Source organism: Sinocyclocheilus rhinocerous, unplaced genomic scaffold (genome assembly GCF_001515625.1).
Source record: "Sinocyclocheilus rhinocerous isolate Xijiao unplaced genomic scaffold, SAMN03320098_v1.1 scaffold558, whole genome shotgun sequence".
In the NCBI taxonomy this organism is placed as follows: domain Eukaryota; kingdom Metazoa; phylum Chordata; class Actinopteri; order Cypriniformes; family Cyprinidae; genus Sinocyclocheilus; species Sinocyclocheilus rhinocerous.
In genome coordinates this window covers 2,034,006-2,036,363 of record NW_015634502.1, presented here as the reverse complement: position 1 = coordinate 2,036,363, position 2,358 = coordinate 2,034,006, and the positions used below count along the sequence as shown (strand labels likewise).

General features: G+C 37.6%; 1 protein-coding gene across 2 annotated transcripts in view; it reads left to right on the top strand.

The window, feature by feature from the left end:
• The first annotated feature begins 377 nt into the window (after positions 1-377).
• LOC107745808 (MOB kinase activator 3A) overlaps positions 378-2,358 on the top strand; it is a 5,438-nt gene continuing 3,457 nt past the window's right edge. Inside the window, exons 1-2 of one of the 2 annotated variants that reach the window (XM_016559815.1) lie at positions 378-592; positions 1,765-2,246. In XM_016559815.1, the coding sequence (XP_016415301.1) occupies positions 1,829-2,246 (418 nt within the window). In that variant the 5' untranslated portion in view covers positions 378-592; positions 1,765-1,828. Of the gene's footprint in view, positions 593-1,679; positions 2,247-2,358 lie in introns of both variants that reach the window. The other variant, XM_016559814.1, reaches the window with a different exon arrangement.

Genomic DNA, 2,358 nt, shown 5'->3' with positions numbered 1-2,358 from the left:
GAATCTGTCATCAAGCAGAATTTTATAGGCTTGTCAGCTGAATTATAACATAAATAGCACAAATGTAATAAAAAATAAAATCATTGTTTTGGCTGATAAATATTATAATTAATAATAAATTCGACATTTAAAACAATTGACATCTCGTCCCAGTCTTACATTTATAAAAAATAAACCTATTCTGAGAACAGTTTAACCTTTCAATTAAAATCTACCTTACAGACATAGTTTACTCTTGAATGTGTATTAGTGTGGCTTTAGCTGTGGTCTCCTCTATGTATTTATTAAATGTTTTGATGTTAGTGTGTAACCATAGTGAACTTCCTTCATGTTCAGTGCAGACTGGAGAGGCTCCGCTGATGTTTCGATAGAGGAAGTGTACTTTGCTCAGCAGGGAGGGGCTTGTGGTTTCCTTAGAAAGTGTGGACTTAATAATTGTTACAGTACGAAGGCCACGTTCCTTTTAACTCTATAACAATTGTAAATACAATGTAATTACAATAACCAAGCACGTTCTTGAATAACGAACAAAATAGAGGGCGGTGTAAAAAGGCGGTTCACATCAAAGCGAAACAAGAAAGGCGCTCGCTCGGTAAGTTTGCTTCAACTTCACTGTACGCTACAAAAACATTTGCATCGTTATTTTGTACGTTCTGGGTATTCAACTGTCGATTTTACAAAGGTTATTTTGTTATCGCACCTGTGTGTTTGCATGAAAGTTAAATTCGTGTGATTATTCGTGTCCTGATCACGCCATTAAAAAGACATCGTCATACGGAATTAACATGTTTCGCTTTTGATGTTTGCTACTGGCATCCATTCATTTACAAACATGTACATATTTACATGTTTACAATATATAAATATTTAAATTTAAAAGGTAATGTATGTACATGTATATGTATATTTAACGTAAAAATATGTATTAAAATTATTAAAAAGTTTTCATTTTAAATGCATAGGCCTACTTTTGAAAAATATGTGTTCTAAGTTATTAATAAACATACTGTAACTATTATAAAAGTTAGTGGAATCCCCCTGCCCTGGCCAGTAAATGCCACCCATGGTGCTCAACAGGATTCCCCTAATAATGTAAATATAATACCTCTGTATACAACCTGTTCAGTGGCCAACTTTTCTTTAACATACAGATATGATATTTTGTTTGTTCAGTTGGTTAAACTGAGAAAATCTTTAAAAAAACAACTCAAAATGCTGTTTCTTGCGACATGTGCCATTCTATCACTTAATGTTGAAGCGCAGCAGATTGGAATTAATCCTTGAATTTGAGAATATGCTTGTGCAATAATAAAAATGTTGGTCCAAAAATATGAAGTTATTTCAGTGTCAGAGCGAGAAGAAAATCTGAAAATCTCAAGCACTCTTTTAATGTTTTGTCTACCAGGGTTCCCATCTGTAAACCTGGAAATATTAGAGAAAGTCCTGGAGAAGTCATGGAAATTAATAAAATCTTCTTTTAGTTAATATATTTTTAGTCTTGCTCAGCACTAAATAATATAAACATAAAACATTTGCTAGAAACTGCTCTTAATGTGTGTGCTATCGTATAAAATGATGTTCTCGTCTTATGTAATCAAACCCTTATTCAAAAGAACTTGGAACCCTGGAGGAGACTAAGTTTGACCTAGTTTTATTTTCTTTCCCTTTTTCTCATTCAGCATCCGTCCTTCCTCAGTTGGTGATACTGAAAAGCCTCCACACAATATTGTCCTTGTTTGTCTGTCCTTTAATTTCTCATTTCAGGCACCCTTGCTATCAAAAGGCTCATTTTAGACACATTACACAACAATCCTGTCCCCTAGCAACCATGTCCACGGCCCTAAAACAAGTCTTCAACAAGGACAGGACATTCCGGCCCAAGCGCAAGTTTGAGCCTGGAACGCAGCGCTTTGAGCTGCACAAGAAAGCACAGGCGTCCCTAAATGCCGGCCTGGACCTGAAGCAGGCGGTGCAGCTGCCGCACGGCGAAGACCTCAATGACTGGGTGGCCGTTCACGTGGTGGACTTCTTTAACCGCATCAACCTCATCTATGGCACCATCAGCGACTCCTGCACAGATCAGACCTGCCCCGTTATGTCAGGCGGGCCTAAGTACGAGTACCGCTGGCAGGATGAACAAAAGTATAAGAAGCCCACCGCTCTCTCTGCACCCAAATACATGAGCCTGCTAATGGACTGGATTGAGGTCCAGATCAACAATGAGCATATCTTCCCCACTAATGTTGGTAAGGACCTAATGATCCAAACAAAACAGTTTGTTTTGCACCAAAATTTCCTTGATTTGTTGGATGTGTTTAGTTGTTAATCAAGTTTAAAACCCAAATCCCCCCCCCCCCC